Raw genomic sequence first — 19,334 nt, forward strand, 5'->3', positions numbered from 1 at the left:
TGCGTGTTGCGTTGGCCTGTAAGACCCTGGATCAGATAGTATGGTACACTGTATAAGCTTGTCTCCTGTCTGTTTCCTGTACTGAATTCAGGTCACAGGTTATGAGTGTTACATACGTAACAGTTGTTAGATTCTCCTGCAGACCCATTTATTGCACAATGTGAAAAAGCAAAGGCTTGCCATTCGCAACTCTACCTTCCCATCAGCCCCTGTTTCCATAGCAACCCTGTCTGGGCGGCAGAGACGAGCGAATCGTGTGAGAGAAGAGCATCTCTCTTCCCCTCCTTCCCCCCGATGCCTCTCGTTCTTCCGCTCTGTGTGTCCCTCACTGTGCCAGTGCAGACTGTTCCAGGCTGAGAAAGAGCAAGTGAGCCAGGGAATTGGTGTGGCACAGAAGTGCTGTCCTCCATTCATTCTTCCTTCCTTCTTAAGCATTTCCCTGGACTTCTCTTTCTCTTACTGTTGATCTTTCTTTCCACTCTGCTGTTCTTTGAGCAGGGCAGTCTGGGATGGGTTGTGGTAATTCCTCTGCCACTAGCACCACAGCGGGAGGTGAGTGTTTAAGAAAGAACAGTGTTAGAGATTTGGAGCACATCATTGACACTGTCTGTCAGGTCATGGATGTGTGTGTGTGTGTGTGTGTTTTCATCTCCTCTAATGCAAGTGAAGGTAGCATCCAGAACCTGTCCTATTGGTAATAAGTCATATTGTCTCAGGTGATATTATATCCTTCATGGGGATAAGATGTAGGTGTTCTCAGGTATTCCAGCACCACATGCAGGTTTGAGGCTAGATTGTGTGGTGGAATGTCATTTGTCTTTTTTTTTTTGTAAGAGAAGTTACTTTCCAGGGAAGGAGTCATAGAGTTTGTCTTGTTTAGTGATGCAGAGCATGAGAGTCTTGTCTTGAGTGTTTACACTGGGGGGAAAAAAACAAAGAGTTATTTTGGAAACTGTGGTATATGTGTGTGTGTGTTTCCTTTACGCTTGTATTCAACTTCTTATATATTAGTTTAAGTGCAAACGGACTGACTGATTGTCTCAGTTTAACAAACTTTTATTTTTGGATGTATCTGTGTTGTAGTCTGTCTATGTTGTATTTCACTTAAACGTGCTGAATATGTTACTTCTGTATTAGTAATAGTTTTGGGTTGGTCAAAAACCAAACAGTCAAAAAGCAGGGCTTATATTCTAACAGAGAATAAGTTGAATTCTGTCTTGATAAAGTCACGGCTTGAGGTTGGTGGTCTTGTTGTCATTCTGTCATTAGTTGTCTTGGTGATTCAATAACAGCTGAAACGTTTCTTAAGAGCAGTCGCTGCACGTTGTGTTAGTCATCCTGAACAGAGGAGTTTAACAGGAATGGCTTTATCAGGCTTCACCAGTTATAGCAATGCTTTTATAAACACTGTTATTAGTTTACCCAGAAAGCACTGTGTCTACACAGGACAATTCCATCTGTTCTCCAAAACCCTTCTTGGCCACTGAACTTCTTTCTTACATGACGTTGCCAGGATACTGTGTCCGGACCCTATAGAAATGACTTACCTTTCTTCTTTTTGTTGTCATGGTCTCTTACTGTATGCTTACTGTAAGCTATACTGTAAGTTTACACTCATATACACAAAGACTGTGAGGCCCTTAAAGGCACTGGGTCTTTTATAACATGCATTTGCAGACTTCCTGTCCTGCCAGTAATGGCCTGTACATTATACAGTATATCAACAGGCAGCATTGTTTTAGCTTTCTAACCCGTTCTGGGCCATGAAACGTCACTATTTAATCACACAGTTGTAGTGTTAGGTACTAGAATTGCCCTGCAATGTTAAAGCCAAGCATTTCAACTAAGGGACTATTGTAGGTTAAAATGTAAAAATTCAGCTTTGGGCATATTTGAGTGACTTTAAGTTTAATAAAAAGATTAAAACATACAACTGCTACTGACATGATAGTGAATCTATATCTCAGGACAAGGCACCATTGTTAATAATATGGCTTATATCTGTTAGCTAGTGAATGTTTAAATTGACACGATGGTCTGAGTGAATGGCCAGTGTTTTGTCCTGCATGTCAAAGTCAAGCGCTTGGTGATTAAGCAGGAGGCAGAGCTAAGAATGCTACTTGAGGAGTCCTTCATCCTCTCTTCAACTCAGAAAATAGCTGTAATGACCTTTGACACACACACACACACACACACACACACACACACACACACACACACACACACACACACACTTTGCCTACTTTCACTATATTTCTATTTAAATACATAATGAGAATATGACTCTGCTTCTCTCCTGTTCACAGGTCCTGGAGAGGCTGCGAAAGATGTGTAAGTGTGTAAAAAAATGCACACAAGTGAGGACAAATCGTAAGATCATCTGACTAGAACTTTCACTCTATAAAATGCAATTTAATGCTATAATCTGATCTAGAGAAATTTAGATGAAAAATATCCAAAACCACTTATATAAGAGAGTGAAGTTTCATTCTGTCCTCATGACACACACACCTGATGTCCTACACGCACACACACATACACAAATACACACTATACTCCTGAGTCACACACACACACACTCATTCAGTAAATCGCTGTGGGTATTAATACATTTAGTAAAACATGCTCCTGAGAGAGATTCAATCAGAGCCTGCACCAGCATGCATTTTCCCCACCGGTAAACATGAAGCTGACTGTGTGTGTTCCACTGTGGCTGCTGTGGACCCTGAACACACCCTGGCCAATCTTCTCTAATTACTACAGAACATAGCACATTTTTTTTCTCAGAAAGAAAGAGAAAAAAAATATACATAATAAAAAAAAATTATATATATATATATGTGTGTGTGTGTATATATGTATATATACACACACACACAGAGAGAGTGAGAGAGTGAGGGAGTGAGACTTCTTATCCTTAAAATCCTTACATTTTTGGATTGGATTAAGGATTGTTTATCTAGAATTACTCTAGATTTTACTCCAAAGCTGAGGCTCCAGTGGACACAGACTCTAAAAATTCAAAAAATTCAAAATTGAACCAGTAAAGCCTGCCTGGTCTGATGAATCTGGTTTTCTGCTGAGTCATTCAGATAATATGATCAGAATTTGTCCCTAGCAGCATGAATCTATCCTCAACCGGCCTTGTGTCTACAGTCCAGACTGGTGGAGGTGGTGTCATGGTGTTTTCTTGGCAAACCTTGGGCTGTTAATACAATCAATCATTACTTAAATGCCACAAACTATTTGAGTATTGTTGCTTCTTTCTTCTAATGGCTACTTCCAGCACGATAATTCACCATGTCACAGAGAAGGAGTCTTCTCACACTGGTTACATGAAGGTGTGTTCAGTGTTCTTCAGAGGTCTTCCCAGTCACCTGATCTGAATCCAGTAGATCACCTTTGGGACGTAGTAGATGTGTGTGAAGTATTCATGTCAACATGGCCCAGAATCTCAAAGGAGTGTTTCCAACATCTTGTGGAATTCACACCATGAAGAATTTTTAGAGCATAGAGAGATCCTCCCCAGTACAGGACTAGTGTTCCTAATAAAGTGCTCAGTGAGTGTATATATGCTGAGTTGAGGTTATATATAAACATATGTGAATCAAATACAAATACAAGGACTAATCCTAGAGAGGAGCTGATGATAACAGTGTAATTGAATAATATCTGTTCAATATTTCAATATTAAAACGAGAGTCAAACCAATCCTTCACTTACACAAAAGTCTCGGGGTGAGAGATGACTCATAGCTGTGGCTGCAACATATTGCGTGCTTCTGATGGATAAACACAATAAGTGAGATAATAAAAATCTAACGCGAGCCCTCGTTTTTTAACAGGACAGAAGATCCGACACAAGATGATGAGAAAAGAAGGTCAGTGAGAACATAGTGTCAAAAGCACATCTTTTACAATATCATCCTCAGACTGTGTGAATGATACTGCGTGTCATTTCCTGTAGGAATTATGGAGGAGTGTATGTGGGGCTACCTACAGATATGACCACTGTAGCAAGCAGTCAGTCCAAGTCCACACGGAAAGGTAAGGTTTTCTGAGAGCAGCTTGTGTTTAGAAGAAATTATTTAGGGATAGTGAAGAAAATGAAGAAATGAGGCATCAAAATGCAGTGTTCTGTCAGAGCATCAGCACTTTTCTCTCTCTCTCTGAGAGCTCTACGCCATTACCACTCGATTATACATCCATCCTGAGGAAAGTGTTAGTGGACCACTTGACGGCATGATGCCTCGATTGCTGAGTGGATATCTGACACATGAATCAAAATTTCAAGTACTTTAGATGTAGTTAACGTTTTAAGACTTTACCTAAGAAACAACTGTGTCGAGGCTGAATTCGTGTTCTATTCAAATTCAAATTGTTGTAGAGTCGCATTTAAGAAATTGAAGAATGATTCTTGTACTTTATCACCGTATGATGCCATCAGACAACCAGCTCTTTGTTCATGGCAGTTCATATTACAGTCATAATCATCACGAAGGATGGGTGAAGGACGGGTGAGAGAAATAAAGCATTTCTAACAAACTGCCAGCAAAACAGTGATGTTGTTAAGAAAAATAAAATAAAATAATAAAAAAATGAATAGAATCCCTTTCATGCAGTGTCCACATTATTTGTTGTTCTCTCCAACGTTCTGCATAAAGTTCTCTAACAAAATATAAGAAACAACTGTTGAAATATTTTGTCAGACGCCACTGAATAGATTTTTTATTGTTTTTAAATTGACATTTTTTTTTTTTATTATTTTGCATCTTCAAATGAAAAATAATTGTCTTCAAACTCAATATAAATAAACTTTGTCATGCAACTTTACATAAAAAAAGAATCTGGATATGCTTATACATAATTTTTTAAATGATAGTCATTCATACATGAAAGAAAAAAAAAGACTTTATTTGGCTACATACTTTCCCTTATTTTCTCACACGTTGAATAAAACAGATTCAGCTGGCACAAAAGGACACATACATGTGATCTGCTACAAATCAGAATCAAGTAGCAGTTTTTTGTACAAAAGAAAATGCAGTATATGAAAGAGTGAATGGCAGATGAAGATAATTAGGTTGTGTGTGTGTGTGTGTGTGTCACACTCTGGCCACATCACATGGCCTGTTACCGTCCCTTTAATGACTTTTTAAAAGGTTTCCAGTAAAGATGACCCCCCCAAACACACACAGTTAATTGTCCCTGTATTGCACATGCGTCATTTCATTTGTAGCATCTGCTAAACCTCAGATCAGACTCAATCAAATTAAATGAACCCTTTCTTTCCTATGCAGACTAGCCTATTAGAGAAACAGAGCAACTAGAATCCAACTTACAGGTAAGTCAGATCTGTCTCCACTTAATGCAAGTAAAAGTAACCCAGTCACATGTCATGTTTCAATTAAATAAATTGTCATTATTCTGTTTTCTGTGCAGTTGAATATCTATAGAAGGAGTTTTCTTGGACCAAAAAAATAGACACCAAAAATGACCTCTGTGTGACGTACAGTATATGGTCCTGTATAAAATGGAGCTATGTGACTCTCCTCTGGGGTTCCACCTGTATGGAAACTGTCTCTCTCTGAGCACATCTATGAACTGGGTTTAAAAGAGGCTGTTCTTGGAAAACAAATGAAAGGAGCCCGTGATGTTTAAATGGCTCTGAAGCCAAAGCGCCATTTGTAACTAAGGAACACATTAACCGCAACGAAGGCATGTCAAACACTCAGACCTCAGACCTCAGACCCGAATCTGCAATAAAGGACTAACCTGCATCTTAGCCTGCATCTAAGCTCCAGTGTGAGACACCACGGTCATAATAAAACCAGTGAAACACACATCATTTCACAGTATGTAGTAAAGTTCCATCCATGCGCTCAAGTCCAGTGTGATGCAGCAGTGTCCAACAAACTAACTGTGTTCATCACATCCATCAGTAAACTAACCCTAAATTAACACATTTAACCTCATGTACTATGTTACTTGATACAGAGCAAAATAGCTCAGCTCTGAACTAGGAGGTACTGGGAAAAACTAATTCTTAGTGGCCTTTATATTTAGTTATATTTAGCTAATTTTATGTCATTACTGTACATTACATGTAAGTTCATTGCCTTTATTTAAGATTGTGTATATTGTAAAAAGGTTACTTAATTATTGCTTGCACAAGTCTCTTTATGTACACTATACTGTATACACACTATAAAGAAGCCTTTTTATCAGAAGTTAAGGTGCATTTGCGTTTTTGATGACACAAAAGTGAAAACAGAAGCTTCCATGTGCATGTTTCTTAATAACTGAAATGATTCGGAAGATAGTTATATGGAATAGTGCAAATCATATTAACATCATTTCTCTAGCGACTCAGCAGGACAGGGAAATTAGAAAGTGGGCAGTTTTAGCAATAACACACTTTAATGTTTAGAGAAAATAAGCCGGATGTAGTAAATCTTTTGTTATTTCCCCATTTAGGAGGATTTGTGTCTTCTTGAAAGTCAGCAATTTGTGTGTGTATGTTAAAGCTAAAATATAGCATACAACACAATGTAGAGCAAAAGCTGTAAACCTGTGCAGGATGCAGGCATTTTTAACCACAATTTTGAACAAATAACCGGCATGTAGCAAAAATGAACCAAATGTCGTTGTTATGAAACGTATTTCTAGACACACTTGACTATTTTTTAAGCTTACTATATGTATGTTTCCTATTCTAAGATTACCACATGCCAAATTTAAGATTAGTAAACCCAGGGCTGTCAAGTGTCACGCATTGAGAGTGACAGTCACTCATTTCGGTCTTTTGTCCCGCTCTCCCGCCACACATCGTATTTCTCACGCAGAAATTTTTATCATATATTTAATATGCAGCAGCGCCCAAAATGTATCAGTCCGCACCGTTTAGTCGAGCCTGACACTTATCAGCCAACAAAAAAAAAGAGGCTACACAATAGCCAATCAGAAAAAAGCATTATCTGGGTAAGATTTAACGCAACAACCAATGAAAAAAAAAACATTCATTAGTGAGGGTATTTTCGATGGTCGGTTTGAATAAAACCTCAAAACTAAACAATCATGACCCTAAAAATGTCTGGACTTGAGCTGAACTGTTTTAAATGCGAGCAACATTACAAATGATAAAGGAGTCCAAAAAGGCAACAAACACTTACAATAAACAACACCAGTCATAATCTCTCTCTCTCTCTCACTCACACACACACACACACACACACACACATAAATTAATAAATGGAAATTAAACAGATACTTTGTATTTGGTTAAATTGCGGTCAGTGATCCTTACCAAACACAACAACACCCCCATTAATGTTTTTTTTTTTTTGGGTGCTGGGGGGGTTTGGAGATGTCACGCTTGCCTGCCTTCAAAACTTGAGAGCCCTGGTAAACCTATTTCTAAACCTTTTATGCAATCAGCAGGTCTTGTTGTTTCTTTATAGACATAAACGCTAAAATGATTGAAATGATCTGTTAAAAGAACTATTCAACTATTCCAAGCTTGAAATGAGAAACAGGTTCATTAAACTTATAAACTGTAATCTGTGAGGGCCAATTTATAAATGTATTTCTAGGTTTAGCCTCAGGGAAAATATAGTACTCTTAAGATCAATGGAACAAAGCTTGTAATAACAGACCCTATAAAAACCCTACTGCTTTTTGATGGGTCCTGATATTCAGATCATCATTCTGAAGCAGCTATCATGGGACATATGCAGAAACAAGGGATACAGTGCCTTGCAAAAGTATTCATACCCACTGAACTTTTCCACCTTTTGACATGTTACAACCGCAAAGAAAAATGTATTTTATTGGGATTTTATGAAATAGACCGAAAGAAAGTGGCTCATAATTGTGAAGTAGAATGAAAATGATAAATGGTGTACAAATAATTTTTTTTTACAAATAAATATCTGAAAAGTGTGGTGTGCATTTGTATTCAGCCCCCTTTACTCTGATACCCCTAACTAACATCCAGTGAAACCAACTGCCTTCAGAAGTCACCTAATTGGTAAATAGAGTGCACCTGTGTGTAATTTAATCTCAGTATAAATACAGCTGTTCTGTGAAGCCCTCAGAAGTGTGTTAGAGAACATTAGTGAACAAACAGCATCATGAAGACCAAAGAACACACCAGACAGGTCAGGGATAAAGTTGTGGAGAAGTTTAAAGCAGGGTTAGGTTATAAATTAATATCCCAAGCCTTGAACATCTCACGGAGCACTGTACATCTCATACACGGAGCATCCATCATCCAGAGATATAAGGAGTATGGCACAACTGCAAGCCTACCAAGACATGACCGTCCACCTAAACTGACAGGCCGTGCAAGGAGAGCATTAATCAGAGAAGCAGCCAAGAGGCCCAAGGTAACTCTGGAGGAGCTGCAGAGATCCACAGGTGGGAGATCCACAGGACAAATATTAATCGTGCACTCCACAAATCTGGTCTTTATGGAAGAAAGTTTGCGACAATCCATGTGGGGGACACAGCAAGCATGTGGAAGAAGATGCTCTGGTCAGATGAGACCAAAATTTAACTTTTTGGCCAAAATACAAAATGTGTGGCAGAACCCTAACACTGCACATCACCCTGAACACACCATCCCCACCGTGAAACATGGTGGTGGCAGCATCATGTTGTGGGGGTGCTTTTCTTTAGCAGGGACAGGGAAGCTGGTCAGAGTTGATGGGAAGATGGATGGAGCCAAATACAGGGCAATCTTAGATGAAAACCTGTTAGAGTCTGCAAAAGACTTGAGACTGGGGCAGAGGTTCACCTTCCAGCAAGACAATGACCCTAAACATACAGCCAGAGCTACAATGGAATGGTTTAGATCAAAGCATATTCATGTGTTAGAATGGCCCAGTCAAAGTCCAGACCTAAATCCAATTGAGAATCTGTGGCAAGACTTCAAAATCGCTGCTCGCCATCCAATCTGACTGAGCTTGAGCTATTTTGCAAAGAAGAATGGGCAAAAATTTCACTCTCACTCACTCGCATAGCTGGTAGAGACATACCCCAAAAGACTTGCAGCTGTAATTGCAGTGAAAGGTGGTTCTACAAAGTATTGACACAGTGGGGCTGAATACAAATGCACGCCACACTTTTCAGATATTTATTTGTAAAATTTGGACACCATTTATCATTTTCCATCCACTTTCCAATTATGTGCCACTTCGTATTGGTCTATCACATAAAATCCTAAAAAAATACATTTTTGTTTGTGGTTGTAATGTGTCAAAATGTGAAAAAGTTCAGTGGGTATGAATACTTTTTCAAGGCACTGTAAATCCATTTAAACGTGTATTATCAGGGATACATTCACAGCTCATATACTAATAGTGATAAGGCAAAGCACTGGAAGTTCAGTCATCATAGCGAACCCATCCCTGGAGCGTGATATGTGTATTTGACCAACCGATCAATGACTCAACTGGTTTTCCGAAGAGTAAGAAGTAATTTCCTTATCCCCTGCGATAGCAGAACCAGTCTCCAGAGGGCTCATCAGGGTGATCCACTGGGTAACAGAAGCACTGCAGAGTCCTGAAGAAAATGCAGTAACAAGACATCCTGGGACAAGAGTGAATGTGCCCACGCAGTGCTGTGGGAGCAGCTGGGAAAATAAGTGCACCATGGTAAAAGTGGTTCACTGTGGGTGAGATAAGGAGACACACACATATACACACACACACACACACACACACACACACTAATCAAGCCAGTGTCAAATACACTGTGATGACTACAACAGGTGAATTGCACGGTCTGGAGATTGTGTTTATGATATACAGAGCACACACAAAACACTAACACAATAATCTGCTACAGTGGTGTGTCTGCTTTGCAGTTATCAATCATAAAAGACATTCATCACACCCCAACCCCTGAATCCACTCATCCTGTGACAGGTCTGCTGTGTTGATAGAAATGTGTAAAACGTTAGCAGTATATAATCAATACAGTTATTCCTATATATTTTAAAACTCTAATATCCTAATTTCCTATTTAAATGCACTGTTAGAGGTGTGTTTAAAAAACACATATTACATGTTTACAGACATGAGAATGAATAAATTTTGTCCAAAAATGCTTATTACCTTGAGACATAAAATGTCAACATTTATCAATTCACCAGAACTAGAAATGATCATTATCATATTTGATAATATATATGATAATGTCAGCCAAGATAGATAGATAGATAGATCGATAGATAGATACAGTAGATAGATAGCCATAACATTAAACCACAGAGAGGTGACGTGAATAAGAGAGCAGTCAGTGAGCAGTCAGTTCTTAAAGCTGATGCATCGAAAGTGGAAAAAATGAACGTATATATATATATATATATATATATATACACACACACTTTGCACTGGATCGTATAACCAGGTTGTAAGTACTTCTTCAAAATGCCCAAAATGCCAAAAGAAGAAACAAGAGCAAGAGACAAAAATGAGAGAGTAGGAAATTGAGCAATTGAAAACTGCATTTACCTTGAGAGAATTTGCAAGATGTGTACCATTTTTTAAAAACATGATTGAGAGGGCAAAGCAAATTTATTTTATTTCTTATAGGACTCAAGTTAATATGTATGGCATAACAGAATGGCACAATCATCAAACAAAACATAACAAAAAATAAAATAAGGAAATAATCCCTGTTCAAAAGTTTGCATACCTTTAAATTTCTGGCATTTTCCAGACACCCTTATCCAGAGTGACTTACATGTTTTATTTCAAATTATACAACTGAGGGTTAAGGGCCTTGCTCAGGACTTCCAGAACATTCATCTTCTTCTGTTGTAGCCATTGGAGGAGGGCCAACCTCGCTTTGTGCTTTGGATCATTGTCATGTTGGAACATCAGGGTCCGTCCCATGCACAGCTTTCCTGCTGTAGAATGCACATTGTCTGCCAGTATTTTCTGATAACGTGCTGCATTTATATTTTCTGATAATGTGCTGGGGCAAGTCGTGGCCTAATGGTTAGAGAGTCTGACTCGTAATCCTAAGGATGTGGGTTTGAGTCTCGGGCCGGCCACGACTGAAGTGCCCTTGAGCAAGGCACCGAACCACCCAACTGCTCCCCGGCTGCCCACTGCTCCGGTTGTGTGTTCACGGTGTGTGTGTTCACTGCTGTGTGTGTGCACTTTGGGTGGGTTAAATGCAGAGAACGAATTCTGAGTATGGGTAACCATACTTAGACGTATGTCACGTCACTTTCACTTTCATTCATCTTGGAAGTAATTTTTACTAACTTCCGTGTGCCACTGGACCTCACACAGCTCCAAAACATAAGAGATCCACCACCATGCATTACAGTGGAGATGGTATACTTTTCACCATAGGCCTTGTTGACTCCTCTCCAAACATTGGGTTTATGGTTGTGATGATAAAGTTCAGTTTTGGTCTCATCACTCCAAATGACTCTGCTCCAGAAGCTGCGAAGCTTGCCTTGGTGGCATGGACGCAGTAACGGTTTTCTCCTGGCAACTCAATCATACAGGTCATTTGTGTTCAGGTACCTCTATATTGAGCTTGTCCATGAAACAACAACCATTTTTTCCAGAGCAGTATCTAGTTCTCTCGAAGTTGTTTGTGGGTTTTTTTTGCATCCCAAACAATTCTTCTGGCAGTAGTGGGTGAAATTATTCTTGGCCTACCTGACCATGGCTTAGTATCAACAGAACCTCTTATGTTCCACCTCTTTATCAGAGTTTAAACAGTACTGACTGGCATTTTCAAGTGTTGAGATATTTTTATTTCCATTTCCTGCTTTATACTACACTTCTTCAACTACATCATTTCGCAGGTCCTTTGGCAGTTCTTTTGTCTTCCCCATGGTGCAGTATCCATATCAATCCAGTACTTTATATATTCCTTATAGTGTGTATACATTATATATATATATAAAAATCTTAGTAAAAATTATTAAAGTATCACTCCTTACAATACTATAACCACAGTAAAGTATTAAGCCTTGCAAAATATTACAATTGGTGTCATAAGACATACGTAGGCGAGGTGGTAGGCCCCAGATGTTGTAATAGTTTTAAGGTAATATATGACTAACATATAAATGGCCACACCTGAGTCAAAGTGTAAACAAGAAAAGAAGTTTATTGTGATCATAAACTTAGTAAAAGTAACCAGACTCAGTGCTATCAGGCCTAGTCAGTCTGAACTCTCTGATCAACAATGTGTGAGGAAGTTAAAGTCAAAAGTTCAGCTGAAACAGGCCTCATGTAGGGAGTAGGGAGAGACAGCTGAATCAGGCGACCAGCTGGACGGACCTGCTGATTCTGAGATTGAGGGTCTAAAGGAAAAGGGGAACCTGAACTTTAGTAGAAAGAGAGAAGTTAAGGCTTAAAATATGCATGTGCAAGCCCAGTCTGGAAAGTGACAGACTGAGATGATAACAATGGTTTAGTAAGCTTAAGGAGTCAACATAGAACTCACTTATATACAAAGCAACATTATAACAGCAAGGGCTTAGCAAAAACATACAAATACAACATAACCAATATAATCGAGAACTTTTATCTTAATTCAACTCATAAAGATAACATATAATCAATCAATTATATAATCAGGGATGAGGGATGTGATAGCCTGGTGGTTAAGGTGTTGGATTACCAATCAGAAGGTTGTGAGTTTGAGTCCTACGTCCACCAGGCTGCCACTGCTGGGCCCCTGAGCAAGGCCCTTAACCCTCAATTGTTCAGTGGTATAAAAATGAGATAAAATATAAGTCGCTTTAGATAAATGCTGTAAATGTAAATATAATCAGTAGAAATCATATTTATAGCAAGAAATGAAATGAGGAAACACTCATTGTAAGCTGTAAAAGAGGATTAATACACAAGACATCTGTGTTATGGAAGATTGAGTTAATGACAAGGAGGGGTAGGGAGAAGAAGATCTCTGGAGCCCATTTTAAACAAGATTTTTAACAATGAAGCATATTTTTTAATAACAATGCAGAAGTATGTCTGGAAAAACAACAGAAAAAATTAAGAGGCAGACTTGTTTCTCTTGTATTACGGGAAATTTAAAAGGGCAGACAGGTTTTATTTATATATATATATATATATATATATATATATATAATATACACATACACATACATACACACAAAATTGTTGGTACACTTCGGTCAATGAAAGAAAAACTCACAATGGTCACAGAAAAAACTTTAATCTAACAAAAGTAATAATAAATAAAAATTCTATGAATGTTAACCAGTGAAATTCAGACATTGCTTTTCAACCATGCTTCAACGGAATTATTTAAAAAAATAAACTCATGGAACAGGCCTAGACAAAGATGATGGTACCCCTAACTTAATATTTTGTTGCACAACCTTTTGAGGCAATCACTGCAATCAGACGATTCCTGTAACTGTCAATGACACTTCTGCACCTCTCAGCAGGTATTTTGGCCCACTCCTCATAAGCAAACTGCTCCAGTTGTTTCCGGTTTGAAGGGTGTCTTTTCCAGACGGCATGTTTCAGCTCCTTCCAAAGATGCTCAATAGGGTTGAGGTCAGGGCTCATAGAAGGCCACTTTAGAATAGTCCAATGTTTTCCTCTTAGCCATTATTGGGTGTTTTTAGCTGTGTGTTTTGGGTCATTGTCCATTGTCATTGTCAAATCCCTTGATAGTCTTCAGATTTCATTGCACCCTGCACAGATTCAAGACACCCTGTGCCAGTTGCAGCAAAGCAGCCCCAGGACATAACAGAGCCTCCTCCATGTTTCACAGTAGTGACGGTGTTCTTTTCATTTTTCCGTCTGTGAACATAGAGCTGATGTGCCTTGGTAAAAAGTTCCATTTTTGTCTCATCTGTCCATAGGACATTCTCCCAGAAGCTTTGTGGCTTGACAACATGTAGTTTGGCATATTCCAGTCTAGCTTTTTTATGATTTGTTTTCAACAATGGTGTCCTCCTTGGTCGTCTCCCATGTAGTCCACTTTGGCTCAAACAATGACGGATGGTGCGATCTGACACTGATGTTCCTTGAGCATGAAGTTCACCTTGGATCTCTTTAGAAGTCTTTCTGGGCTCTTTTGTTACCATTCGGATTATCCGTCTCTTTGATTTGTCATCAATTCTCCTAGTGCGACCATGTCCAGGGAGGTTGGCTACAGTCCCATGGATCTTAAATTTCTGAATAATATGTGCAACTGTAGTCACAGGAACCTATAGCTGCTTGGAGATGGTCTTATAGCCTTTACCTTTATCATGCTTGTCTATAATTTTCTTTCTAATCTCCTGAGACAACTCTTTCCTTCGCTTCCTCTGGTCCATGTTGAGTGTGGTACACACCATGTCACCAGACAACACAGTGACTACCTGGAGCCCTATATATATAGGCCCACTGACTGATTACAAGATTGTAGACACCTGTGATGCTAATTAGTGGACACACCTTGAATGAACATGTCCCTTTGGTCACATTATTTTCAGTCTTTTCTAGGGGTACCATCATCCTTGTCTAGGCCTGTACCATGAGTTTATTTTTTTAAATAATTCCGTTGAAGCATGGTTGAAAAGCAATGTCTGACTTTCATTGGTTAACATTAATACAATTTTATTATTACTTTTGTCAGATTAAAGTTTTTTCTGTGACCATTGTGAGTTCTTTTTCTAACTTTGCTCGGTGTTTCACTATGGGAATCGCTTTGGGCGTGACCAACTACGGAAGCTCTTATGACACCACGTCTGTCTTTGACAGACAGGTCGACCTGCGACCAGACTCCGCCTTGCCTATATCAGCCAGGTCGACCCCTGTCTTCGTCATTCGCGCTTTCTTCCCGTGGGAGACTGCAGCAAGCTCTCTCAGCGCATCCCGACCTGCTGATCTTGCTTAACTGTTCAATAGACGGACCGTTATTGGACTCCGTCGCCGAACGCGACATCAGTAGAGGGATTGTGGTGAGTGACAACCCTACACTTGGAGTAGCGTCCGCGTCGTGGCGAGCTATTCTTACCTCCTGCTGCGTGTTTAGTTACAGCGGTAGATAGCATCTAATTTGCTTCGGTCTACGCGTCAAGGCGGACCTACCGGAGGTTTAATCCACAGTCTAACAGGCTAACGTGTTGTGACGAGTCTTTAGACTACGCTATGTCGACGGCAATTACCCCCGCCAAAGGGCATGAGTCGAAGACTAAGGAGGCTGTATCCCGCCCTTGGCCATCATCATGTGGAGCTACCATCTCGGGCAGGGACCCTCATCCTATGTGCATAGTGTGTATGGGCCCGAAGCACGCTCAGACGTCGCTAGCGGACCCGCAGACATGCGCTCACCGTGCGTCATTGCCGGTGAAAATCTTGGAAAGGAGGCTGAAAGTGTCGGTGGCTAACCAGCAGGACCCTTGCCTGTCTGAAGCTGCCTCGACAGATATGGCCCATCTGCCGCGAGCTAGCAAGAGCTGGGCGGACATGATGGAAGCCGAGTCCCCGGACATGCCTCCGCGGTTCGATGGCCTGCTCATGCAGGTGGATGATGAACTGGGGCACGAGGACGCAGATGGCGATGCTAACTCTGACCTCCTCGATCTGGGTATGGACGACGAAGAGGAGGAGGACAATTCCCCCTTCCCAGTCCAACAGTCTAGACCACCTAGCATGACCGATTCGGCTCCCCCGGCTGACAGCAGCCTGCACGAAGTGTGCAAACGAGCCGCGGCGAAGTTGGGCCTAGCCTGGCCAGCCGCCAAAGCTGCCGAAGGTGCCGTGAGAGACCTTTACGATGGGAAAAGGCTGCCGCCGACCCACTCGGCAGCGAGACAGCTCTTGCCTGCCGTGCCTGCGTGCATGACGGAGATGTCTCGGTATTGGTCTAGCCCCTTTAAGAGTAAGCTCCCCACCAAGGGACACTCCCCACCAAGGGATGTTGGAGATTCAGGGGATGGAGGAGCTGGGGTTGGCCGGACCCCCAGCGGTGGAGCCTTCGGTGGCGTTCCACCTCCATCCGAATCGGCAATCTGTTTCCTCCTCATCGCAGTTTTCACTGCCAAGTAAGACGGACCGCTTGACCGCCGCGACCTTTCAGAGGATGTACAAATACGCGGGGCAGTCCGTATGTTCGCTGAATGCTGTGACTTTGCTGTCAGCATATCAAGCGGAGATTTTGGAGGAGATGGGGCGCCAGTTGGACTCGGGTGTACCGAACCCGGCGCTCTGGGACGAGATCTGTGTGGTGAACGACCTGATTTTGCGCTCCTCACGCGGCGCGGTTCAGGGCTGTGGCCACGTAATGGGCCTGGCCGTGTCAGGTGAGAGAGCGCTGTGGTTAAACCTGTCAGGCCTGGGCGACGCTCAGAAAGCGGAGGTGATGGATGCCCCTTACGACCCGACTAAGGGCTTATTCGGGCCCGCTCTCGAGAAAATGAGAGAAACCAGCACCCTCAGAAAACAGGAGGATGAGGCTTTTCACCTCTGTTTGCCGCGCAAGCAGGCGGCGCGACCACCCCCTCAGCCGACGCGGCAGGGCTTCGCAGCAGCCGCAGCATCGAGGGGGAGGCCGATGGCCGCGAGAGCTGTGAGACCAGCTCACAGCGGACAGGTCGGTCAGCGACCGCGTCCAGATGGCTCCGGACCTTGGGGTAAGCATTCTTTTGCGGCCGCGGCGGCTAGGAACCGTCCGCCCCACCCCGAGGAAAGGAAGAAAAAGCGTGCGACCTGACGCACAGGTTTTCCCCGGTCCTTCTCTCTCTGCCGGCGAAGAGAAGAAGGCGGGAGTTCAGCCCTTCTGTTCTGAGTTTGTTAGGGGCTCATTATGTTCGCTCTCCTCCAGTTCAACGAAGAGAGGGAGGTCAGAGCCATGTGCGGTGTCACCAAGCACTCACACACACAGGGGAATTCATAATAAAGCATGCATTATCACAGCCAAGCCACGGGCTGAGGGCGATATGCTCCCCGGGTTCGAGACACATGGAAATAAATGTTGCACTATCGCAGCCAGGCAAACAGCCGAGGGCGATATGTCTAAAAAATCCCGAAAAATGCAAAGGCATGGAATGCGCTCCCCCAGTCCCTCCGCTGGGGGCAGTGCTCGCTTCCCCGTCAGCGGGGGCCCGCACGGCGCGTGTGATGACGTCATCACTGCGCGACGATGGCGGGGCGGAAGTGTACGGGGGCCTTCTCTCGACCCGCATAGCCAGCTGGCGCGCATGCGTGGCTCATCCGTGGGTTTTAGCAACAGTGTCACGGGGATACAGGCTCCAATTTGCCATGAAACCGCCTCGTTTCAACGGGCTGATCATGTCGGTGGCCGAGGGAGAATCGGCTCGTGTGTTGACGGCCGAAATCGAAACCCTCCTGCACAAGCAGGCAATCAGAGTGGTACACGGGGAGGAAAGCTGTCAGGGCTTCTATTCCCGTTATTTCGTAGTTCCAAAGAAAGGCGGTTCAGCCCTCCGTCCCATTTTGGATCTACGTGTATTGAACAAGCACCTCAGAAAGTATTCATTCAAAATGCTGACACACAAGGTGCTGTGTCGATCGATTCGTCCAGGCGATTGGTTTGTTACGATAGATCTGGCGGACGCGTACTTCCACATAGATATTTATCCCTCTCACAGGAAATTCCTCAGGTTTGCATACCGGGGCACAGCATACGAATTTCAAACTATACCGTTCGGGCTATCATTAGCTCCGAGGGTTTTTACCAAGTGTGTGGAGGCAGCCCTGTTCCCGTTGAGGGACAAGGGCATAAGGATATTGTCTTACATAGACGATTATCTGATATGCTCGTCGTCAAGGGAGCGAGCCATAAGAGACGCAGAGATTGTCCTGTATCACCTCAGAGACCTGGGTTTCAGGATAAACATGATGAAGAGCCGGCTGGTGCCCTCTCAACATACGGAGTATTTAGGGCTCGGCTTGGACTCCCTTTCGTATCGAGTCACGTTGACGGAAGAGAGAATAGCGTCTTTCACACAATGTCTCGCTCGTTTTCAGAGGGGACGAGTAGTCCCGTACAGGCTGTGCTTGCGAATGCTGGGGCTGATGGCTTCTGTGATCGCGGTAGTGCGTTTGGGGCTACTCAAAATGAGGGATTTTCAGCGCTGGATCGCGCGCTTGCGTCTGTGCTCTCGCCGGCATCTCAGCCGACCGGTGAGAGTCACTCATGCGTGCGTCGAAGCGCTCAGACACTGGAAAGGCCCTGTGACGTTCAGATCGGGGATTCCCTTAGGGGCGGTGTCATCGAGAATAACTTTGACAACGGACGCGTCATTGAAGGGTTGGGGTGCAACCCTAATGGGCAGGACTGTGAACGGCGCGTGGCCACCACAGTTGGTGCACGAACATATAAACTATTTGGAGCTGTTGGCGGTGTGGCTGGCACTGAAACATTTTCTGAGTTTCCTCAGAGGTCGGCATGTTTTAGTGAAAACGGACAACACCACGGTGGTTGCTTACATCAACCGTCAGGGGGGCACACGCTCCCTTCAGCTGCATCGGTTGGCGACGAAGCTGATCGTGTGGTGCGACACACGGCTTCTGTCCCTCCGGGCGACTCACGTTCCGGGGATCTTGAACAGAGGGGCGGATTTACTGTCCAGGGGAAATCCCCTGTACGGAGAGTGGAAACTCCATCCTCAGGTGGTCAGCCAGATATGGCAGAGGTACGGTCAGGCTGCCGTCGATCTCTTCGCCTCGCGAGAAAACGCTCATTGCCCTCTGTATTTCTCCCTGGTGGACGCAAATGCACCGTTGGGTGTGGATGCTTTGGCCCATCGATGGCCGGACGTGCTTCTGTATGCGTTTCCCCCTCTGAGCTTAATCTCCCCCACTTTAGCCAGAGTGAGGGAGCGGTGTCTGTCATTGATTCTGGTAGCCCCGCGCTGGCCATCCCGACATTGGGTGGCGTAGATTGTCCAGCTATTGTCGGGGCAGCCGTGGCCCCTCCCCCCACGGAGGGACCTCCTGTCTCAGGCGGGGGGGGGAGATTTACCATCCTCATCCGGACATGTTAGCCCTCTTGGCCTGGCCCGTGAGAGGTGGAATCTGAATGCGGCTGGCTTGCCCTCGTCAGTTATACAGACTATTCAGAGTGCGAGGGCCTCTTCTACCCGCGCTCTTTATAGCAATAAATGGCGTGTTTTTGAGGAATGGTGTGGGCGGAGAGTGATTATCCCTTTTCAGTGCTCTGTTAGGGATATATTATGCTTCCTCCAGGATCTGCTTGATAAAAGGAAGGCTTTCTCCAGCATTAAGGTGTACCTGGCGGCTATTTCAGCCTGCCATGTAGGTTTTGGTGACAGGTCGGCAGGCCAGCACCCTTTAATAAGTCGTTTTATGA

The 19,334-nt window shown here is 43.1% G+C and overlaps 1 protein-coding gene and 1 pseudogene across 1 annotated transcript; both read left to right on the forward strand.

The window, feature by feature from the left end:
- Positions 1-345: 345 nt before the first annotated feature.
- On the forward strand, positions 346-6,198 carry LOC132857141 (overexpressed in colon carcinoma 1 protein). Its single transcript, XM_060887133.1, has 6 exons — positions 346-552; positions 2,307-2,331; positions 3,845-3,880; positions 3,967-4,046; positions 5,300-5,343; positions 5,442-6,198. Exons 1-5 carry the CDS (start codon positions 510-512, stop codon positions 5,302-5,304), a joined length of 189 nt encoding a protein of 62 aa, XP_060743116.1. The 5' UTR covers positions 346-509; the 3' UTR covers positions 5,305-5,343; positions 5,442-6,198.
- A 10,762-nt stretch (positions 6,199-16,960) lies between these two features.
- LOC132856633 (uncharacterized) lies at positions 16,961-19,043 on the forward strand (annotated as a pseudogene).
- The last annotated feature ends 291 nt before the right edge of the window (positions 19,044-19,334 follow it).

Source organism: Tachysurus vachellii, chromosome 14 (assembly GCF_030014155.1).
Source record: "Tachysurus vachellii isolate PV-2020 chromosome 14, HZAU_Pvac_v1, whole genome shotgun sequence".
Taxonomy (NCBI): Eukaryota; Metazoa; Chordata; class Actinopteri; order Siluriformes; family Bagridae; genus Tachysurus; species Tachysurus vachellii.

Coding starts and splice junctions, on each gene's coding strand:
- LOC132857141 (XM_060887133.1), top strand. CDS start 510: ATGGGTTGTGGTAATTCCTCTGCCACTAGCACCACAGCGGGAG. Junction 2,332..3,844: donor GGAGAGGCTGCGAAAGATGT/GTAAGTGTGTAA, acceptor GTTTTTTAACAG/GACAGAAGATCCGACACAAG. Junction 3,881..3,966: donor CAAGATGATGAGAAAAGAAG/GTCAGTGAGAAC, acceptor CATTTCCTGTAG/GAATTATGGAGGAGTGTATG.